Genomic DNA, 22,855 nt, shown 5'->3' with positions numbered 1-22,855 from the left:
GCATCAATGCCTTCCTCTTGCAGGAACTGCTGACACACTCCAGCCACATGAGGTCTAGCATTGTCTTGCATCAGGAGGAACCCAGGGCCAACCGCACCAGCATATGGTCTCACAAGGGGTCTGAGGATCTCATCTCGGTACCTAATGGCAGTCAGGCTACCTCTGGCGAGCACATGGAGGGCTGTGCGGCCCCCCAAAGAAATGCCACCCCACACCATGACTGAACCACCGCCAAACCGGTCATGTTGGAGGATGTTGCAGGCAGCAGAGCGTTCTCCACGGCGTCTCCAGACTGTCACGTCTGTCACATGTGCTCAGTGTGAACCTGCTTTCATCTGTGAAGAGCACAGAGCGCCAGTGGCGAATTTGCCAATCTTGGTGTTCTCTGGCAAATGCCAAACGTCCTGCACGGTGTTGGGCTGTAAGCACAACCCCCACCTGTGGACGTCGGGCCCTCATACCACCCTCATGGAGTCTGTTTCTGACCGTTTGAGCAGACACATGCACATTTGTGGCCTGCTGGAGGTCATTTTGCAGGGCTCTGGCAGTGCTCCTCCTGCTCCTCCTTGCACAAAGGCGGAGGTAGCGGTCCTGCTGCTGGGTTGTTGCCCTCCTACGGCCTCCTCCACGTCTCCTGATGTACTGGCCTGTCTCCTGGTAGCGCCTCCATGCTCTGGACACTACGCTAACAGACACAGCAAACCTTCTTGCCACAGCTCGCATTGATGTGCCATCCTGGATGAGCTGCACTACCTGAGCCACTTGTGTGGGTTGTAGACTCCGTCTCATGCTACCACTAGAGTGAAAGCACCGCCAGCATTCAAAAGTGACCAAAACATCAGCCAGGAAGCATAGGAACTGAGAAGTTGTCTGTGGTTACCACCTGCAGAACCACTCCTTTATTGGGGGTGTCTTGATAATTGCCTATAATTTCCACCTGTTGTCTATTCCATTTGCACAACAGCATGTGAAATTTATTGTCAATCAGTGTTGCTTCCTAAGTGGACAGTTTGATTTCACAGAAGTGTGATTGACTTGGAGTTACATTGTGTTGTTTAAGTGTTCCCTTTATTTCTTTGAGCAGTATATATATATATATATATATATATATATATATATATATATATATATATATATATATATATATATATATATATATATATATATTTTTTTTTTTTAAATTTAAATTACTGTAAGAGAAATTACCGTAACCAGACAAACATTGTAGATGAGAAATTATGGGAATTAACGATAGGCTGCAGGGATGGTGTGCGATTAGTCCACTCAGATAGGCGTGAATCAGACAGGTCTCGTGTGACATACATTTTTTTATTTGATATTTGCCACTGCTCGACTAAAGAAAATCTGTCGACCAACAGCCTATTAAACAAACAATCATCCAGTCGACTAAATGTGGTCAGCCCGAGAAGGAAGGCAGGATAAAGTGACTAGGAATCAGGATTAGGGATGCACATTTCGGCTAGGCTACTTTGAAGCAAGGTAAGACAATCTTCATTATTTGAAGTGAAGTAAAACATTCAGGTATTCAGCAATTATACTACCTCAATCTCACTTTGTTAAGTGGTTGGTGAAGCGCTGATGGCCTGCCTACCTTTTTTTGACTATAGTTTATGCACTCGATTGTTGAATGGGAGACACGCTTTAATTACGAGTTGAGATTGAGCAATAAAAATAGTAGCTCTTTATTCGGTAATGCGATTGCATTTAGAATTGTTATTTGTTGCTTACTGACTTGGTTTATAAAAGCACATGTTTCACTGCAGTAACAGATTTGAGGAATTGTTCTTGCACTGTCTGACAGGTGATAGGCCACTCGCACCTCAAACTAGGCTCTGTATTTTATGTGCGTGTGATAAAAAAGATGCATGACGAGTAACAAATACACACGAGACAATTTAATTCCACTAAATTATGCAAATGAATCTATAGATTGATAATCATGACCGGTCAAATGTATTTTCAGCAGCTAACCGATTTCACGCTTAACCGTTAACATCCCTAATCAGGATAGATGATGATGAGTAAAATAAAGAACAGCTTAGCAGCTTTGTGTGAGAGCGTGCGCGTGTTTGTAGTGGATGTGTGTGGGTTTTGTGTGAGTGTGCACAGAGCAGTGCAAGATCGGGTCAGTCCAGGTAACCATTTCACAAAACATTTATCAGTCTTATGGCTATTTAGCAGTCTTATGGCTTGAAGGTAGAAGCTGTCTCGGAGCCTGTTGATCCAAGCGCCGATGCTCCAGTACCGTTTGCCAGACGTGGCTTGGGTTGCTGGAGTCTTGGGCAATTATTTGGGGCATCCTCTGACACCACCTGATATAGAGGTCCTGGATGGCACTGAGCTTGGTCTCCGTGATATACTGAGCTGTCTGCACCACTCTCTGTAGAGCTTTGCGGTCGAGTGCGGTGCATTTTCCATTACAAGCTGTGACGCAGCCAGTCAAGATTCTCTCTGGTGCAGTTGTATTTTTTGCCTCCTGAGGGGAGAGGCGATCTTTGACCATATAATTGTGTAAGTATTCACTCACTGTGGTCTGTACTCTGGTGGTTGATGTGCTCCTGTTCCCTCCTAGGACACATTGCTAAGTTGTTTCCTGAGCATTGCAGACCAGGTGCTGCTGCCCTCGCTCTCTCTCATGGAGTGTAACGCCTGCATGTCAGAGGAGCTCTGGGGCCTCTTCAAACTCTTCCCCTACCAGCACAGGTGAGACACACACACACACACACACACACACACACACACACACACAAAGTCATAGTGGTGTCCTTTTCGATTCGAACTGACATGTTTGGCCATCCATTTTGAATCCATCCAATGGAGATGGCAAACAAGTTTATACAACTTGTTCTATTCTCCGACCCTGTTGTGTTCTGTTGGTATTTCAAGGTCCTAATTCCAGGCTGGTCCTGGTGTATGTATTATTAAATATGTCACTGTTAACCCACCCACCTGTGTACTACCTGTGGTCATCAGGTACCGGCTATACGGCCAGTGGAAGAATGAGACTTACACAAGCCACCCACTTCTGGTCAAGGTCAAAGCTCAGACTGTGGACAGAGCCAAATACATCATGAAGTAAGTCACGTTGCCTCGCAGACCTGGAATTTCTTGATTTTAGGGGCAAGGCCATTTGCCTGTCAAGAGGTGCCCAATCTGACAGGGCACGAAGGCCATCAACCAAAATTGTCAATTTAAATTGATTTGAAAACCAAAAAACAGTAGCTCTTCTGTTAAGAAAACAACACGATTAGCCTACATGTCAAAGTGTAGGTGATAGACTATGCGTATTTGCTACAGCCTCTAGATGCTGACATGAGGTTGGCACCGGAAAATGTAACCTTTCTTTAATGAGACTTTTAATTATACAGTGCATTTGGAAAGTATTAAGACCCTTTGACTTTTTCCATGTTTTGTTACGTTAGTCTTATTCTAAAATTGATTAAACCTACACACAATTCCCCATAATGACAAAGCAAAAACAGTTTAAAAAAATAAATCATTTTTGCTAATTTATTAAAAAAACAAATGACATTTGTCTCACCACCTGGATTCGGTCTTATGTAGCAAAATGTGAAATGGTATTTTTTTACGTTGGATAAAAGTAGACTCAGAGCTACAAAATGGTATATCATACACTGTGTTTGAGGAACAATGGGAAAGTAATTCTGCTTTGAAAGTTGATTAACTTGTAAACTCACTTTGAGAAAATCGCCTTTGAATGAGTTGGTATCTTGTGAAGAGCTCTTTGTCTACACCCATTCAGCATCATTCACAGTTTCTTAAGCTTTAGCCCCACCCATCTTGTTTCGCTCTCAGAGCGCACACTTGACGCTCTGACGATGATTTGTTTACCTCTGGATAACATGAAAACAGCCTAACCAGCTCTGCTGGTAACAATTTCATTACGCTTTTTTGCAGACGTTTACTGACACCAGCCACGTACACACATCGCATAATGTTAGCTAACGGGCCAGCCAGCTAATGTTAGCTAGTTAAACAACAATGAACAAAGTGCCAACAATGCCTAACATTCAGCTCGAACTAGAAAAGCAAACAGCTCTGGGAAACGAAGAATAACGTCCACTAGGGAGCCAGCCAGCTAACGTTAGCTAGCTAGTTAACAGTACACTTTAGCTTAAGACATAGCTAGCTAGCTAACAGTACACTTTCGCTTGAAATGAAACCACTTTCTAGCAAAATTAGAAACATGTAATATCTGAAAATGTAGCTAGATCTTACCTGTATACATCATCATGCATGATGGATGCTTCTCCCTGTCAGGAATGCCATACCACGGTTGCTCTTAGTTTGAAGATGTAATCCGGAGACGTGTGTTTTCTCCATTTCTTTAGCTATCATACTCTAATTCCACTGATTTCAAAACTTGATCCTCCAGAAAGTGGAGAGCAACACTTATGCAGCTCCACTACACGATCATTTTTTAGTCCCAATAGTCAAAGGTATATGAAATACAAATCGTATAGAGAGAAATAGTCCTATAATTCCTATAATAACTACAACCTAAAACTTCTTACCTGGGAATATTGAAGACTCATGTTAAAAGGAACCACCAGCTTTCATATGTTCCCATGTTCTGAGCAAGGCACTTAAACGTTAGCTTTCTTACATGGCACATATTGCACTTTTACTTTCTTCTCCAACACTTTGTTTTTGCATTATTTAAACCAAATTGAACATGTTTCATTATTTATTTGAGGCTAAATTGATTTTATTTATGTATTATATTAAGTTAAAATAAGTGTTCATTCAGTATTGTTGTAATTGACATTATTACACACACAAAAAAATATAGGCCGATTAATCGGTATCGGCTTTTTTGGCCCTCCAATAATCGGTATCGGCGTTAAAAAATAATAATCATAATCGGTCGACCTCTAGCTGTCATGACTTGAATTTGATATTCATCTGAAGACTTATCTAATTAACTGTTTAATTGTTACGCGATTTAAATTAATCGAACCACTCATTAGAATCTGCGAGCGGTTCTTTTAAGGAGTTACCATCTCCCGAATTATACTCTAAAAGGTCTTTACCAATGTCATCTATAAAGAGTCAACTTATTAATCATAACCTCGTATCATATCATTCAGTACTACTCAAATTAGGTTATTTATTTACTAGCTAATTAAATGGGAACACAGGATAAACATACACACACTGCACCAGTAATACGCCGAAAACAGGTCCCTAGCGAAAGACGGCAACATGGATGCTTGTTAAAGAAGCCTTGGAGAGAGAGGGACAGAGACACTTAACATTGCCACATTCAGAAACTACTCTCACCTACAATAACCATGTACATTGAACATGAACCACCGCCTGCTTTGAGCAAGAAATCATGAATGTATTTACGTGAAATGCCTGGGTTCGCCGGGAACTCTCAGTGAACAGGGCAGCCTTGGAAAGGGTGTTGGGCCTTTTCGCGGCACGCTTGTAAGGCTTTGATTGTCCGAAATGGTTCCAACAAGTCTTCTACTGTTGTCCTTCTTCTTAGTTCTCTGGTATCCGGTGACTTGTCGTGTAGTCCTGAACAGAACTACAGAGTTGTCCTTCCATTCGCTCTTGAAGATACTACTTTGAAGGTAGGCTAGCCAGCCTTATCAGTGGTTCCCCAGTGGGGTGATGAGAATAGCGTAATATGATGGTTTGAGTAGAGTAACAGGATGGTCCTCCTTCAATTCGAAGGTACTTTACTTAGAACAGCTAATCAGCTCTACCAGTGATTGTCCGGGAGGTGATTTTATCAAACCATTTTAAACGTGTAGCTGCTGCTTCATGCCTTTTCTGGTTAAATGTGTTTTTTTTCCCCCCTTTACCTATCATTTATACCTTTTGCTCCAAAGGGGCTGTTCCGGCAGGCTGGCACGCACCCTGACCTCACTCCAGGGCGGTGATTACTCACTGTGCAAAGTTATAAAAAACAATTATCTCTTCTAAAATCACATCCCTCTCAAGAAAAACACTCATTTTTCATATTACATGCACAACCCATAGTGTGGAAACTTCAGCTATGTTGTGTGTGTACTCCCCAAGTTACAGTATTTCCTTTTATAAAATGTTTAATGACATTAGTGTTCTATAGATCGCCTCCACCATACCCCACGTTCTACGTTCAAAATAGTGTTCCTGTATTCACTTTTGAAGGTGTTACTTTCAGCGGGAAAATATCTGAGACAAAGCACACAACTTTTAGTGAATTTGGAGAGCTCCAGCCTGGATCTTCTCCCTTGATTTACCACAGGACGCGGGTGTCAATCCCCACTAGTTATTTCCTCCCCCCCCCCCCCATGGGTGAAAGGGGGTCTGATTGAAGTTATTCGTTGCAAATCTGATCTGACCTATTTGGATTTCGCAGTCAGTCATGACACTGCATAATGAAACAATCCCTTGTAAGCTAGTGTTTTGAGGGTGGACTGACTTATTTAATAGACTGGTTTTACTCAAAACAACTTTCCATCAAAGCTGGGTGAGAGCGTGAGCATGGCTCATGTCATGCAGGTGCCTATACCGGACAGTTTTATAATCTGTAGCTGATTAGTATGCTGTTGCATCAAAAATGTATTTTACCATCTGCAATGTTTGAATTTCCAACTTTTTTTACTGAACAAGTAATTACGTTATTACCACCAACCAGCAGTCTAAAAGTGGGAGCATTGAGACACCGTGTATAGCTTTTGTGCAATGTTAGGCATAACATGAGAAAATTATGACCAAATGGACCTACCAATAAACATTTATCGATTAGTTAATGCGTAGTTAACATGCCCTGGCACCACAGAAAGCCTATAATCGATTTGATAGGCATGCAGCCGCATAGACATGCTGCAATTTCAGCCACATTGACCGCGATCGTTAGTCTATACTTTGAGTGGCTGTCTGGCTTACTCATTCGATTTTATTTTAGGGAGGGGTGCCCGATCTCTGTCCTTGCGGGGGGGCTCCAGAGAAACTGCATCACGCCAGTGGTGATGGGCATTGGCTAATAAGAATTGAGAGAGCCATGTGAGTGAGAGGTGCTTTGTACCATGGTGATTGGCAGCTGAGCGTAGGGAATTCTAATTATTATATTCAGCCCAGGGGCATTGCGCCCACACACATTGGAGGCCTGTTGCTACGCCTCCCCAACGTATCGCCTTACCAGTTAGATATAGTGCCCGTTGTTTTATCCATCGTGTGGTTGTGGCACTTAGTCACATTTTATACACCCACTACTCGTATTTTCCTTTTTATAGACTTTTCAGGCATCTAACAGAATTCAATCATCCAACCCTTGCCCCTTGGGTACACTGTAGCAGCATCTCTATAGAAATGCACCCCCAAAGCCAGTCAGTGGTTTACATACATTTCTCTAGGAGATAAACTCAAGGTTACTGTGTCCATTGAATTCTTTATGGATATCAGTGGTTGGTATGGAAACATGTAGAAAAAAAGACGTGGGTGCTGAGAAGCACTAACATGCAGCCCTGGTTACCATAGTAATTATTTTGGTTGGCACAGATCTAGGAATGTTCTGCAACTTTCATGGCTTTATTTGATACAAGTGCTAACATCTACTAATGGCATGCGCACCCAATGGGCCAGGAATATTTCATTTATCCAGCTCTCAACAAAATGCTCACTCGCACTGCCATAAAGACACACACACACACACACACACACACACACACACACACACACACACACACACACAGACAATAGCAGACGTGGGCTGGTGTGGGTGCCTACTTTGGAAAGGGCCTCAGGCTTGTTTTATTTCTGAACCACTGGGCTTTGTGGGGTCAGCGCTGAAGTACAGCCTCACTACTGCACATGATACACAAAGACTGCATGTTTTCTAGATTCACAATGTCTTACTTCTATAATAGTTGGTGCCAAAAAAATATATATTTTAGCACAGTGAAAATGCTGCACACAATTATCTCATAAGAGGAACTGTCTTCATTCTATGTAGAATGATCAGCACATGATCAGCACTGGCTGTATAACGTTTACAGTGTATTTTAATTGGGCTTGATTATGTTAATAATGGGGCCATCCAGGATTTGAAACACAAGGTCACCCAGTCACATGTTTTGATCAACAGCTGAGAGATGCCAATTCCGGATTGACCTTTTTTAAAGAGCAACTCAACAAACAAAAAAAGTATTTAGTTGAGAACGACCTATGTGGCATCGATATTAGTCAAATATTTTTTCCAATGGTAAAATTGTCTAAAAAGTGTAAGTAGGATAATTTGGGTCCTAAGTTCAGTATATTCCAAAACAGTTTTGTGAGATTTGTGTAACTGAGGTCTTCACAGTTTATGTAAGGGTTGAGTTTGGATTACATTCATGCCCACTTGCCCATTGTAATGCCTCAGGATGTAACAGTTCACCAAACCCACGGTTTGGTACATATTGCTGTTTTGCTGTCACAGTTCAGGTACAGCGAGAAAATGAAATGCCAGTTATTTTTTGTTTAAGAAAATCCAAAGTGTTGGTATTCCTGGTTCTCTATCATGAGTCATATAATGACTGATGGGATCGCAATCAGGAATAACAAAACTTTGTATTTTCTTAAATGAAAACACATGATTGCTCATCAACACAAAAATAAAGTACAATATGCGTGTAAAATATGTAAACATGGCTCAGACATTGTTTAGGTCTATGCTGTTTTCTTACAAAGAGAAAAATATGCGTGTGTGTGTGTGTGTGGCACTCTGGGGCTGTGTCAATGTTAAGTAACTCTGTAGCCCTGGCGGTTCATCCATCTGTAGTAAGCGCAACTCATGGTGCATTGGCCAATTCATTGTGAGAGGGCGAAGTTCATAACGTGGCTCGAGCACTTTCACGTGGTGCTTAAACTCCCCATTCTCAACCACCGAGAATGGGCACATATCCACAGCTATAAACATACCTATCGCTCTTGTAATTTCTTTGGCTCTGTCAGAATCAGCTGCGAAGGGGTGCTTGAATACAGAGGGGAGCCGGTTTTTTAAAAATCATTATTTCTTGCGTTTCCGTCTTGATCTGGTGGTAGGAATACTGGGGTGACGTCGGCGTAAATGTGTCAACATGTTTGAGGTGTTGGCAGCTGCATACTGTAGGCTATTCTCTTGAGCAGTGGAGACATACTCTCTCTGGTCATCGCCGTTGTAGTCTTCTGGGAAACCAAAATGTTCCCAAACTGGAGATTTAAACGATAATGGAGAATCCTCCAGGTTTATCGACCCCGCCACTGGCCATCGTACAGAACTACTTCCCGGCTGCTTGTTTACATAAGACATAAAACTTATACAACTGGTAGGTCTAATCCTGAATGCCGATTGGTTAAAACCGCATTCCAGCTGGTGTCTATTCCACAAGTTACCACCAGCTAAATCTATGATGTTAAAATGCCTGTTTACTCTGTTCCATCTGATTGCGCAATCCACTGTCTCATCAGCCAGGCAATTTATAAACTTGATTTCCACTATAAAAAGCATCAAGACATTATCTCACAATTTCTTTTCAACTAAGATTTAGTTTTCTTCAATGGAGATTTAATAAACCTTACGGTCTGTCTCGCTGACATTTGCAACGCTGTTTCAATATTTAAATTCGGGCTCCAGCTGTCCCATAGTGATGGACACGCGGGCAGCGTTTCTCAACCAGTCGAAATCATGAATCGGCAGGCATTTTTATGGATATACACAGAAATGTCCTTTTGAAAAAAGTTACAAAACGAAGTGAGGCTAGTTTACATTCTTTCCAGCTTCGGTTTGAAGTGATTGTGTTAGCTGTGTTGTTGGCTAGCTCCTCTGAACAACAGTGTCCTGAGGAGTAAGCACATTTTCTATGCCAGGTGAAATCATGCCTCATTAACTCATTGTTATGGATGCATCCAAATGATTGTCACTAGAAAACAGCTTAACAAATGCAGCTACTGTTGTTATTCTGGCTGCACTGTTTGACGTGACTGTAAGATAGCCGTAGTTGGCTGGCTAGCAAGCAAGGGAAAAGAACATTGCCAGCCAGTATGGCAATGGAATATTTAGAACATCCCAAAAAAACACTGAACGACTTGGTCACGTCTCTGGCAACCGAACCGTTAGAACGAACGACCAGTCTGCTTGGGTAGCAACCCTAGATTTCTGTCTGGACTATATCTTGTGGAAGGATGAAATAAATTAATCAAAATAATGTTTTTAATGAAAATATGTCAATCTTTATTTGAATATGTTGGTAACCTGTTGTATAAAAGTGATAATGCCCTCGAGGCCGGTGTTTGGAGGATATATTGGCACGGTTTGCCGGCCCTCGACTTTTGTCTCGGGCCTAACACCCATGCCAATATATCCTCCAAACACCGACTTCTCTGGCATTATTACTTAAGTAACACCCACATCGAACCACACCCACAAGCATCCAAATCTTGTTTTTCATAATGAGCAGCAGAAATAAACATGCGAATCGGTGCATTCAGCCCCCCCCCCCCCCCTTTAAAACAATGGCACTTCATGCTAGCTAGTAAATCATACGGCATGTGAAAAGCAGTAAATGATATATACGGTAGCATATATTACAGTACCAGTCAAAAGTTTGGACACACCTACTCATTCAAGGGTTTTTCTTTATTTTTACTATTTTCTACATTGTATATTAATAGTGAAGACATTAAAACTATGAATTAACACACATGGAATTGTGTAGTAACCAAAAAAGTGTTAAACAAATCTAAATATACACTGCTCAAAAAAATAAAGGGAGCACTTAAACAACACAATGTAACTCCAAGTCAATCACACTTCTGTGAAATCAAACTGTCCACTTAGGAAGCAACACTGATTGACAATACATTTCACATGCTGTTGTGCAAATGGAATAGACAACAGGTGGAAATTATAGGCAATTAGCAAGACACCCCCAATAAAGCAGTGGTTCTGCAGTGGTGACCACAGACCACTTCTCAGTTCCTATGCTTCCTGGCTGATGTTTTGGTCACTTTTGAATGCTGGCAGTGCTTTCACTCTAGTGGTAGCATGAGACGGAGTCTACAACCCACACAAGTGGCCCAGGTAGTGCAGCTCATCCAGGATGGCACATCAATGCGAGCTGTGGCAAGAAGGTTTGCTGTGTCTGTCAGCGTAGTGTCCAGAGCATCAGGAGACGTGGAGGAGGCCGTAGGAGGGCAACAACCCAGCAACAGGACCGCTACCTCCGCCTTTGTGCAAGGAGGAGCAGGAGGAGCACTGCCAGAGCCCTGCAAAATGACCTCCAGCAGGCCACACATGTGCATGTGTCTGCTCAAACGGTCAGAAACAGACTCCATGAGGGTGGTATGAGGGCCCGACGTCCACAGGTGCGGGTTGTGCTTACAGCCCAACACCGTGCAGGACGTTTGGCATTTGCCAGAATAATCCAAGATTGTCAAATTCGCCACTGGCGCCTTGTGCTCTTCACAGATGAAGCAGGTTCACACTGAGCACGTGACAGACGTGACAGAGTGGAGACGCCGTGGAGAACGTTCTGCTGCCTGCAACATCCTCCAGCATGACCGGTTTGGCGGTGGGTCAGTCATGGTGTGGGGTGGCATTTCTTTGGGGGGCCGCACAGCCCTCCATGTGCTCGCCAGAGGTAGCCTGACTGCCATTAGGTACCGAGATGAGATCCTCAGACCCCTTGTGAGACCATATGCTGGTGCGGTTGGCCCTGGGTTCCTCCTAATGCAAGACAATGCTAGACCTCATGTGGCTGGAGTGTGTCAGCAGTTCCTGCAAGAGGAAGGCATTGATGCTATGGACTGGCCCGCCCGTTTCCCAGACCTGAATCCAATTGAGCACATCTGGGACATCATGTCTCGCTCCATCCACCAACGCCACGTTGCACCACAGACTGTCCAGGAGTTGGCGGATGCTTTAGTCCAGGTCTGGGAGGAGATCCCTCAGGAGACCATCCGCCACCTCATCAGGAGCATGCCCAGGCGTTGTAGGGAGGTCATACAGGCACGTGGAGGCCACACACACTACTGAGCCTCATTTTGACTTGTTTTAAGGACATTACATCAAAGTTGGATCAGCCTGTAGTGTGGTTTTCCACTTTACTTTTGAGTGTAACTCCAAATCCAGACCTCCCATGGGTTGATAAATTGGATTTCCATTGATTATTTTTGTGATTTTTGTCTTCAGCACATTCAACTATGTAAAGAAAAAAGTAATTAATAAGATTATTTCATTCATTCAGATCTAGGATGTGTTATTTTAGTGTTCCCTTTATTTTTTTGAGCAGTATATTTTAGGTTCTTCAAAGTAGCCAGCCTTTGCCTTGATGACAGCTTTGTACACTCTTGGCATTATCTTAAGCAGCTTCATGAGGTAGTCACCTGGAATGCATTTCAATAAAAGGTGTGCCTGGTTAAAATTACATTTATTGAATTTCTTTCCATAATGGGTTTGAGCTAGTCATTGTGTTGTGACAAGGTAGGGGTGGTATACAGAAGATGGCCCTATTTAGTAAAAGACCAAGTCCATATTATGCAAAGAACTGCTCAATAAGCAAAGAAAAATGACACTCCATTACTTTAAGACATGAAGGTCAGTCAATACAGAAAATGTAAAGAACTTTGAAAGTTTCTTCAAGGGAAGTCGCAAAAACCATCAAGCTCTATGAAGAAACTGGCTCTCATGAGGACCACGACAGGAAAGGAAGACCCAGAGTTACCTCTGCTGCAGAGAATAAGTTCATTAGCGTTAACTGCACATCAGATGCAGCCTGCACATCAGATGCTTCACATAGTTCAAGTAACCTACACATCTCAACATCAACTGTTCAGAGAAGACTGCGTGAATCAGGCATTCATGGTTGAATTTCTGCAAAGAAACCACTACTAAAGGACACCAATAAGAAGAGACTTGCTTTGGGCCTAGAAGCACAAACAATGTACATTAGACCGGTGGAAATCTGTCCTTTGGTGTGATGAATCCAAATTTTAGATTTTTGGTTCCAACCGCCGTATCTTTGTGAGACGCAGAGTAGGTGAACGGATGATCTCCGCATGTGTGGTTCCCACCGTGAAGCATGGAGGAGATGGTGTGGGGGTGCCCTGCTAGTGACAGTCAGTAATTTATTTGGAATTCAAGGCACACTTAACCAGCATGGCTACCACAGCATTCTGCAGCAATACGCCATCTCATCTGGTTTGCGCTTAGTCCTACTATCATTTGTTTTTCAACAGGACAATGACCCAACACACCTCCAAGCTGTGTAAGGGCTATTTGACCAAGAAGGAGAGTGATGGAGTGCTTCATCAGATGACCTGGCCTCCATAATCCCCTGACCTCAACCCAATTGAGATGGTTTGGGATGAGTTGGACCGCAGAGTGAAGGAAAAGCAGCCAAGAAGTGCTCAGCATATGTGGGAACTCCTTCAAGACTGTTGGAAAAGCATTCGCCAGGAAGCTGGTTGAGAGAATGCCAAGAGTGTGCTGAGCTGTCAAGGCAAAGGGTGGCTACTTTGAAAATTCTAAAATAATATATATTTTGATTTGGTTAACTTTTTTTGTTACTACATGATTCCATATGTTTTATTTCATAGTTTTGATGTCTTCGCTATTATTCTACAATGTAGAAAGAAAAACCCTTGAATGAGTAGGTGTCCAAACTTTTGACTGTTACTGTAGTATATGCTACTGTATATCTCATTTACTGCTTTTCACACTAGTGCAGTATGATGCATACTTATTTTCAACGTGTGGAAGTACATGTTTGTGCCTGAGGCCTTTCCCTGCTCCCTGTAGTGTAGAGGTCGACCGATTAATCGGAATTGCCGATTTAATTAGGGCCGACTTTCAAATTTTCATAACAATTGGAAAACGGTATTTTTGGACGCCGATTCATTTTTAATTTTTTTTAGTTTTTTAGTTTTTTTAGACCTTTATTTAACTAGGCAAGTCAGTTAAGAACACATTTTTCAATGACGGCCTAGGAACGGTGGGTTAACTGCCTTGTTCAGGGGCAGAACGACAGGTTTTTTACCTTGTCAGCTTGGGGATTCAATCTTGCAACCTTACGGTTAACTAGTCCAATGCTTTAACCACCTGCTTTACATTGCACTCCACAAGGAGCCTGCCTGTTGTGCGAATGCAGTAAGAAGTCAAGGTAAGTTGCTAGCTAGCATTAAACTTATCTTATAAAAAAACAAATCAATCAATCATAATCACTAGTTAACTACACATGGTTGATATTACTAGTTTATCTAGCCTGTCCTGCGTTGCATATAATCGCTTAGGTACACGTTGCTCCAACCATAAACATCAATGCCTTTCTTAAAATCAATACACAAGTGTATATATTTTTAAACCTGCATATTTAGTTAATATTGCCTGCTAACAAGAATTTCTTTTAACTAGGGAAAATGTGTCACTTCTCTTGCAAACAGAGTCAGGGTATATGCAACAGTTTGGGCCGCCTGGCTCGTTGCGAACTAATTTGCCAGAATTTTACGTAATTATGACATAACATCGAAGGTTGTGCAATGTAACAGGAATATTTAGACTTATGGATGCCACCCGTTAGATAAAATACGGAACGGTTCCGTATTTCACAGACAGGAAAAAACATTTTTTTTTCGAGATGATAGTTTCCGTATTCAACCATATTAATGACCCAAGGCTCGTATTTCTGTGAGTTATTATGTTATAATTAAGTCCATGATTTGATAGAGCAGTCTGACTGAGCGGTGGTAGGCACCAGCAGGCTCGTAAGCATTCATTCATACAGCACTTTCGTGCATTTGCCAGCAGCCCTTAGCAATGCATTGCGCTGTTTATGACTTCAAGCCTGTCAACTCCTGAGATTAGGCTGGTGTAACCCATGTGAAATGGCTAGCTAGTTAGCCGCGTGCGCGCTAATAGCGTTTCAAACGTCACTCGCTCTGAGACTTGGAGTAGTTGTTTCCCTTGCTCTGCATGGGTAACGCTGCTTCGAGGGTGGCTGTTGTCGGTGTTCCTGGTTCGAGCCCAGGTAGGAGCGAGGAGAGGGACGGAAGCTATACTGTTACACTGGTAATACTAACGTGCCTATAAGAACATCCAATGGTCAAAGGTATATGAAATACAAATTGTATAGAGAGAAATAGTCCTATAATAACTACAACCTAAAACTTCTTACCTGGGAATATTGAAGACTCATGTTAAAAGGAACCACAAGCTTTCTCATGTTCTGAGCAAGGAACTTAAACGTTAGCTTTTTTACATGGCACATATTGCACTTTTACTTTCTTCTCCAACACTTTGTTTTTGCATTATTTAAACCAAATTGAACATGTTTCATTATTTATTTGAGGTTAAGTTGATTTTATTGATGTATTATATTAAGTTAAAATAAGTGTTCATTCAGTATTGTTGTAATTGTCATTATTACAAAAATCGGGCGATTTAATCGGCAGCGGCTTTTTTGGCCCTCCAATAATCGGTATCGTTATCGGCGTTGTAAAAGCATAATCGGTCGACCTCTACTGTAGTGTACCAGTGGACATTGGCGTATTCCCGTCATTGCCACCACACACAGAGTGAGCACCCCAGGGCTGCGTGATAATGTAGAACAGAGCAGACACTCAGGGAAGCCATGGTTTTGTTTTGTACCCTAACCCCCTAAGCACAACCCCCATATCCCGGAAGAAAATATATTTTTTAATGGAAGCAGGCAGCTGGGAATGGAGCAGGCCTCCTACCTGGCGTTATCAATATTCTGCTGGATCCCACCCGGCAGGAACACTGCACGGCCAGCCATGGTGTGCTCTCCCCCCACACATGTTTTGTTAACACTCTGGCTACTGTGACGGTGTTTCCACTGTTTGCGTGTGTAAGCTCCTTGACAAAAGGATACCCTGAGGATGTGTGGTGCTGGTTGGTGTCTTTTGGAGGGTGCGATGTAACCACACCAGCATGCATCGCTCTGAAGGGGGAAGGGACAGTTTAGTGTGTGTGAGGGCTCCCCAACTCGGTGGGTGGGGAGACTAATGGATAAACTGGTGCTGCGGGGCTGAGATCCTGCAGCTCTGGTGCAGTGGAAGGCAGGGAGTGGTGGAGTGGAATTGAACAGCTACTATTCCCTCCACCAGGGGCATTATAGAAGATTGCTCCACAGTTGCACTCGAGTGGTCTACTCCCATCCCATGTCAGATTTGAGGCTAGCATAGCAGCACGCCAACCCTGCTGCAAACGCCTGCTCTCATAGCACCGTGACCCTCTCACCAGCCCCTAGCCTCATGTAATATACACCGTTTGTTAAGTTGCTGCTACTGAATGATTAAAATGGCCATTAGACATTTAGATTATTTATTCAATCCACCCCTGTATGCATCTTAGTCTCTTGTAGTTAGCTGAAGGATGTCAGTGCCTTCGGTCCAGTGTTTATTAATAATGTAAATGGGACATTGCTTGGACATCATTACCCGTACTTCATGATATGGATACAGCTCTGCTGAGTGACATGTCACCACTGCTCTGCGTCACTACAAGGTGGCTAATCCACACGATAGGAAGTTAATTAATGTGTTGTGCCTGGCCCCTGGCCTGCATCATGTATGCGTGTACTGTGCAGAACCACAGTCGGAAACGAGTCCCTGGTGGTGGTGGTGCTTTAACTACTTCTAAATCACCACCCCTCTTCCTCCCTCCCATTATGTATTGCGATTCTCACGATTATGTATGTATTGCGATTGGATACTGTGATTTTGTGTTTCGATGTTCCAAACATATTGCCAACCATATGTCTGCTGCAGAGGGATGAGAGGGCAATGAGAAAAGCCACGAGTTTTGATCAGTCAAGGAAATAAAAGTGCTGGAAACAAATTGGCTCCCTATTTTAAGAAGATGGAGTTTTGGTGCAGGTACAGCCATCTAGCGCAAAAATATTGCGCTATTGTCTAAACAATACATTATATCGTCAAATAATATCCAGATTATGTAACTGTATTTCTCTCTCTCCCCCCCCATCATCAGTGGAAGAAAACATGGACATGTTCTTCCCGAGTAGCAACGCTACCAAAACTAGTTTGAAATGTGTTTGAGTACGTTTCGGCTTGCAGTGAAGCATTGCTCACATCGGTTTGGCTGTTTACATTCATGAATTTTGACAATGCTAACTCGTTACTGTGGCAGAAGTACAACATTTATTATTGTGTATTCTGTCGCTATTGACCTTCAGACACGACTCAAGTTAAGGGCAATTCCACCTAAATATAAATTTTGCCTGAACTATCCCTTTACCAGCTTGGATTACTGCAAAAAATATTACTTTGGTTTTGTCAACGTGAAGTATAATGTTGTCAATAATACTGTGTATGAGTTAACAAGATAAAGGGAAAAACATAATTTTAATAAATGGATATCAGCATTGTTAGGTTTTTATTTTTCTGAGTAAATAACTCACGGACACTAGAGAAGCTTAACCAATTTTAATTCTTCACAAACGGTCGTTAAAGTTGTAATTCAGACAAAAAAAAATTCTCACCATCACAAGTGTATTTGATACACACACACACACACCACACACACGTACGTTGGACACTCCTCCTTCTCTCCAATCCTTACATCTTATGGATTGACAGGAAGTGGGTAACAGGATAATATAACCATTATTTCTCCCTTCAGGGGATCTGACGTGACCTCCTGACCTCAACCCCTCCTTCGCCTAATCCACAGATGTCCTCTCATATCACCTATCGCACTCCTGTGATTCTCTCCCGTCCACCCAGCACATTCCACAGCCACTGTCTTTCTACAGATCTCTCCTTTTATATACTATGCGCCTGATCTATCATGTCTTTTAATATCTCAATGTTCAAATTTTAGCCCAAATCCAACAGCATGAAGCAACTAAACATTGAGCACAAGTTCATTATTAGTTGCAAATTCTTCTACTAAATAATCTTCAGTCTAGGCCTAACCATCAAATCAGAGTCCCACAGCATTGACAGGGGTAAATGTATTGGCTGCAAGATGCTTCAATAGATTTAATTAATTGCTCTCTTTTCTCTCTCTCTTTGCTTTTTTCCAGGCGATTAACCAAAGAGAATGTGAAACCATCTGGGCGCCAGATAGGCAAGCTGAGCCATAGCAACCCCACCATCCTCTTTGACTATGTATGTATTCTCAAGGATTTTATATTTTATTCACCTACTGTACAGTTGAAAGTAGTGTTTTGAGACTGACACTAATATTAGCCTTATTTTGAGTGATCTCCCCCCTACTCCTACTTTAACTGAGTACTTAATCTTGACAGTGAAAGGACTCCGTGTCCTCTATCTCCATGGGGCAGAGAGATCTTATTTTAAGGCCACTATCTTTACAATCTGCCTTTGTAACGATAGGCTACTGCTGAAAAATGGGTGCTGAATGTAAATTTGATTCACTGCGACTGCTTACATTCTCTTTACCCCCACACCCCAATGAACATTTTATCATTGTCACAGATTTATATATTTGTCTAATTGTTTCATTCACTTTTCTTGTTCACCTGTACTGTCGGAGCCTAAGAATTTCACTGTACCCAGCAATTACATCTGTGTCCCTATGCATGTGACTAATGAACTCACCTACTCCACGTCACAGCCTGTCTTGTCTTGCTAGAACACCCCCATCCACTCCCTCTCCTGTCCATCTCCACAGTATAAGCCCTATCCCCTACCCCTCCCCTAAATATCTCACATCTCAAAAAATGACTTTACCAGAATTGTCGGCCAAACAGAAAGAGGAATGGGGAGGTAGTGGGGTTGTGTTTTGTGGTGCCTCAGCAGCAGGACATTAATGGAATGAAAAAGCTGTGCAGCTCCTCTCCTTTTTAAAGCCTCTCTTAATCTCTCAACCTGCAGTCTGGCTGAATGGCCTCTGCGTGAGTGAGGCCATTCCTCTGAGTGAGGAGAGTTGGACCTCCCCTGAGACTCCCCTCATCCTCAGCCCCCCTCTCTTTCCTTCCTCCCCCACCTCAACCCCTGTCTGTCTTCACAAATAAGATCACGGGAAGAGACCACACCATTATTTATTCTAACACTGGGTCTTTTAAAGCCTCTCTGCACTCATTTACACTACAGTATGTGGACACACCTTCAAACTAGTGGATTTGACTATTTCAGCCACACCCATTGCTGACAGGTGTATAAAATCGAGCACACAGCCATGTATTCTCCATAGACAAACATTGGCCTTACTGAAGAGCTCAGTGACTTTCAATGTGGCACGTCATAGTCAGTTCATCAAATTTCTGCCCTGTTAGAGCTGCCCCGGTCAACTGTAAGTGCTGTTATTGTGAAGTGGAAACGTCTAGGAGCAACAACGGCACAGCCGAGAAGTGGTAGGCCACACAAGCTCACAGAACGGGACCGCTGAAGTGCAGCAGAAACATTCTCTGGAGTGATGAATCACGCTTCACCATCTGGCAGTCCGACAGACTAATCTGGGTTTGCCGGATGCAAGGAGTACGCTACCTGTCCGAATGAATTGTGCCAACTGTAAAGTTTGGTGGAAGAGGAATAATTGTCTGGGGCTGTTTTCCATGGTATGGGCTAGGCCCCTTAGTTCCAGTGAAGGGAAGTCTTAATGCTACAGCATACAATGACATTCTAGACAATTCTGTGCTTCCAGCTTTGTGGCAACAATTTGGGAAGGCCCTTTCCTGTTTCAGCATGATAATGCCCCTGTGCACAAAGCGAGGTCCATAGAGAAATGTTTTGTCGAGATCGGTGTAGAAGGACTTTGACTGGCCTGGACAGAGCCCTGACCTCAACCCCATCGAACACCTTTGGGATGAATTGGAACGCTGACTGCGACCCAGGCGTAATCGCTCAACATCAGTGCCGGACCTCACTAATGCTCTTGTAGCTGAATGGAAGAAAGTCCCTGCAGCAATGTTCCAACATCTAGTGGAAAGCCTTCCCAGAAGAGTGGAGGCTGTTATAGCAGCAAAAGGGGGACCAACTCCATGTTAATGCCCATGATTTTGGAATAAGATGTTTGACGAGCAGGTGTCCACATACTTTTGTGGAGGAACAGGAGAGTCTGATGGCATCCTGTCACAGTGGGAGTGTAGGGATGTAGTGTAACCGGTAATAAGGTGGCTTTACCAGGAGAGAGGATAATAAAGTTTAAGTGACCTGCAGAGGACACTGCAGAGCAATGGCCTTGTTTTCTCAGACCATTTAGAATGTTATTCTAGAATCTGACTATAATGGTCCATCTACACAGTCTACAAAACATTAGGAACACCTGCTCTTTCAATGACAGACTGAGCAGGTGACCGCTATGATCAGTGTAGATGAAGTGAAGGAGACAGGTTAAATAAAGGTTTTTAAGTATTGAGACATGGATTGTGTATGTGTGCCAGTCAGAGGGTCAATGGGCAAGACAAAATATTTAAGTGCCTTTTTAAACCGGTGCCAGGCGCACCGGTTTGAGTGTGTCAAGAACTGCTTAACACTTTCCCTTGTGTATAAAGAATGGTGCACCACCCAAAAGACATGCAGACAACTTGACACAACTGTGGGAAGTATTAGAGTCCACATGGGCCAGCATCCCTGTGGAACACTTTTGACAGCTTGTAGTTTCCATGCCTTGGTGAATTGAGGCTGTTCTGGGGGAAAAAGGGGGTGCAACTCAATATTAGGAAGCTGTTCTAAATGTTTTACACACTCCCTATGTATATAACAGCTGGGCGGATGTTTTTTTTAGATATCCTCTTTAATCATCTTCATCTGGCAGGTGGTGTGTGTGTGTGTGTGTGTGTGTGTGGCCTGTTGTCCCTGTATTGTATTAACCATGTATTTTTGTCCCTTTCTCAGATCCTGTCTCAGATCCAGTGGTATGACAACCTCATCGGTCCAGTGGTAGACTCCCTTAAATACCTCACCTCACTCAACTATGACGTCATGGCTTGTATCCTTAATCTGACATTTTGTGACTTGCAATTTTTGCCCATTTATTTATACACTTTCAGAACTATGTTTAATCATGTATTTGGAATGCTATAGTCCAGCTAACGTAGGCAGAATGTATTAAGACGTGCAGTGTTGTACCGCTTAACTCGTTGCCTGTAGATTGCATAATTGAAGCGCTGGCAAATCCAGAGAAAGAGAAGATGAAGCATGACGACACTACGATCTCCTCCTGGCTTCAGAGTGAGTTCACTAACTGAATCCTACAGACGAAGAACCATATGTGTGCGTTTAATTTTTTTTTTTAAATGCATTTTTTTAGAGACTTCATGAATCATTGTAAAAGAAGTATGATACCAAAAATGTACAAAATAATTGAGAGAAGTGTGATGTCATTATCTTTAAATAAAGACACTCTTAATGACGTATACACATTCCCCCCCCAAATTATATATTTGACTATCAGAATTTTTCTAAATGCACAATAGTGCCTTTGGAAAGTATTCAGACCCCTTGACTTTTTCCACATTTTGTTACGTTACAGCCTTATTCTAAAATAGATCAAATAAAATGCATTCTCAGCAATCTACACACAATACCCCATAATGATAAATCGAAAATAGGTTTTTAGAAATTTTTGCACATTAATTAAAAACAAAAAACAGACCTTATTTATGTAAGTTTTCAGACACTTTGCTATGAGACTTGAAATTGAGCTCAGGTGCATCCTGTTTCCATTGATCATTCTTGATGTTTCTACAACTTCATTGGAGTCCACCTGTGGTAAATTCAATTGATTAGACATGATTTGGAAATGCGCACACACCTGTCTATGTAAGATCCCACAGTTGACAGTGCATGTCAGAGCAAAAACCAAGCCATGAGGTGGAAGGAATTGTCCGTAGAGCTCCGAGACAGGATTGTGTTGAGGCACAGATCTGGGGAAGGTTACCAAAACATTTCTGCAGCGTTAAAGGTCCCCAAGAACACAGTGGCCTCCATCATTCTTAAATGGGAGGAGTTGTTTGGAACCACCAAGACTCTTCCTAGAGCTGGCCGCCCAGCCAAACTGAGCAATCTGGGGAGAAGGGCCGTGGTCAGGTTGACCAGACAGAGTTCCTTTGTGGCAATGGGAGAACCTTTCAGAAGGACAACCATCTCTGCAGCACTACACTCAGCATTAAAAGGCACATGACAGCCCGCTTGGAGTTTGCCAAAAGGTACCTTAAGGACTCTCAGGCCATGAGAAACAAGATTCTCTGGTCTGATGAAACCAACTCTGACCTGAATGCCAAGCGTCACGTCTGGAGGAAACCTGGCACCATCTCTACGGTGACGCATGGTGGTGGCAGCATCATGCTGTGGGGATGTTTTTCAGTGACTGGGAGATTAGTCAGGATCAAGGCAAAGATCAGCGGAGCAACATACAGAGATCCTTGATGAAAACCTGCTCAGGACCTCAGACTGGGGTGAAGGTTCACATTCCAACAGGACAACGTCCCTAAGCATACAGCCAAGACAACGCAGAAGTGGCTTCGGGACAAGTCTCTGAATGTCCTTGTGGCCCAGCCAGAGCCCGGACTTGAACCCAATCGAACATCTCTGGAGAGACCTGAAAATAGCTGTGCAGCAACACTCCCCATCCAACCTGACAAATCTTGGGAGGATCTGCTGAAGAATGTGAGAAACTCTCCAATACAGGTGTGCCAAGCTTGTAGCGTCGTACCATGAAGACTCGAGGCTGTAATCGCTGCCAAAGGTGCCTGAGTAAAGTGTCTGACTACTTATGTAAATGTGATATTTCTACAAACCAGTTTTTGTCTTGTCAATATGGGGTATTGTGTGTAAATTGAGGGGGGGGGGGCGGGATGATTTAATCAATTTTATATTAAGGCTGTAACCTAAACAAAATGTGGAAAAATTC

At 42.8% G+C, this 22,855-nt stretch overlaps 1 protein-coding gene across 4 annotated transcripts in view; it reads left to right on the top strand.

Annotated features, from left to right (window-relative positions):
- Nucleotides 1–22,855, top strand: part of LOC106567846 (THO complex subunit 2) — a 72,749-nt gene that overhangs the window by 22,827 nt on the left and 27,067 nt on the right. For all 4 annotated transcript variants that reach the window (XR_006758365.2, XR_006758364.2, XM_014137650.3 and 1 more), the window contains exons 14-18: nt 2,594–2,724; nt 2,995–3,096; nt 18,063–18,147; nt 20,839–20,932; nt 21,094–21,174. Coding sequence is in view for 2 of the 4 variants with exons in the window: in XM_014137650.3 (XP_013993125.1) it covers nt 2,594–2,724; nt 2,995–3,096; nt 18,063–18,147; nt 20,839–20,932; nt 21,094–21,174 (493 nt within the window). In the remaining 2 variants the exon portion in view is untranslated. The remainder of the gene's footprint in view (nt 1–2,593; nt 2,725–2,994; nt 3,097–18,062; nt 18,148–20,838; nt 20,933–21,093; nt 21,175–22,855) is intronic.

Source organism: Salmo salar, chromosome 13 (genome assembly GCF_965601325.2).
Source record: "Salmo salar chromosome 13, fSalSal1, whole genome shotgun sequence".
In the NCBI taxonomy this organism is placed as follows: Eukaryota; Metazoa; Chordata; class Actinopteri; order Salmoniformes; family Salmonidae; genus Salmo; species Salmo salar.
This window is presented reverse-complemented; position numbering and strand designations above follow the sequence as displayed.